This window comes from Astatotilapia calliptera, chromosome 11 (genome assembly GCF_964374335.1).
Source record: "Astatotilapia calliptera chromosome 11, fAstCal68.1, whole genome shotgun sequence".
NCBI classification, from domain to species: Eukaryota; Metazoa; Chordata; class Actinopteri; order Cichliformes; family Cichlidae; genus Astatotilapia; species Astatotilapia calliptera.
This window is the reverse complement of record NC_137432.1, coordinates 38,471,206-38,472,325: the sequence shown is the minus strand read 5'-3', so window position 1 is coordinate 38,472,325 and position 1,120 is coordinate 38,471,206. Positions and strand designations below refer to the sequence as shown.

The window sequence follows — 1,120 nt, the reverse complement described above, 5'->3', positions numbered from 1 at the left end:
CCTGTCAGGATGACATTTTCGTAAGTTTTTGATATTTCCATACTCGACAAATAACCCAGGTTTGTGCTCTGGGATTATTATAGTTTATTATATGTATATAATAATTTATTGTACTGGCATTTGGTTTTATTTACCTGTATATTTATTAACAGTAAGACCCGTGTTATTTTATTCCATCTCCGTAATAAGCCTAACCTGAATCGGCCATGGCACGCCTGTACTCTGATAACGAGCGCGGAGCTCTCGCAGTGTTAGCCTGGCTTAGCCTGCTAGCTGCCCCGCCGGTGAGCTCACGGTGTCCCGGGGACGGCGGACCTGGCCGCTGGAAGCCTCGGACACTCACGACGAACTCAACAGCACCGACTGCCGCTGCCTGGGTCTCATTCTCCGCCATGTCAGCTCCAAGGGGCTAACTTACGTCAGATTCCCCGGTGACAGCTACAGGCTAACAGACGCTATCAGCGCTCCTCTCCCGGAGACAAACTAAGCAAACAAACCCGACGCCGGGCTGCTGTCAGCTGCTACGGACAGTTACTGAATTCCGGAGGGTTTCATTGCGGGAACCGTATTTGATTCATGGGCTCGGAGGTGGGTTTAATGGCATTATGAGCCGCCATCACGACGGAAAAGTGAAAATTTGTAAAACTTACCAGCAGCTCCCGTTTCTTCTGCATCTTCCGTGAAATCCCGGAGCGGAGCGTCTTCTTCCGACAGAGGAGCGTCCACCATGCCGCACTCACGGGCTCTGCTCCGCGCTTCCGGACACCCTTTCAAAATAAGACCGGCAGCGGAAATGGGCGGTCCTCTGACGGATCTTTCAACAACCGAGGTGTTACTGCTTTCAATAAAAAGTAAACATCAGCAGCGAAATAAAATCATAAACGCGGAGGCTGCAAACAGGCGGAGCGGGGAGGCCTAAACCACTTATTATATCAAAATAAAAGATACAAATAAAAATATATCGACTAAAGCAGCTACACCAGCTCCTGCACTGAAACTTAATTAATTATTATTATTAATTATAAATTAATTTTTTATTCTAATGAAGCTGCGCTGCAATTTTTCAAGCATTTTCTGAATTTGCTTATTTCATAAGTATTACACCTCAGCGTGTGCCTGT

General features: G+C 46.8%; 1 protein-coding gene across 1 annotated transcript in view; it reads right to left on the bottom strand.

The window, feature by feature from the left end:
* The window catches only part of atp2c1 (ATPase secretory pathway Ca2+ transporting 1), a 26,061-nt gene extending 25,254 nt beyond the window's left edge, over nt 1-807 (bottom strand). Inside the window, exon 1 of the mRNA XM_026183945.2 lies at nt 651-807. Coding sequence (XP_026039730.1) covers nt 651-674 — 24 coding nt within the window. The 5' untranslated portion in view covers nt 675-807. The remainder of the gene's footprint in view (nt 1-650) is intronic.
* Between the last annotated feature and the right edge of the window lie 313 nt (nt 808-1,120).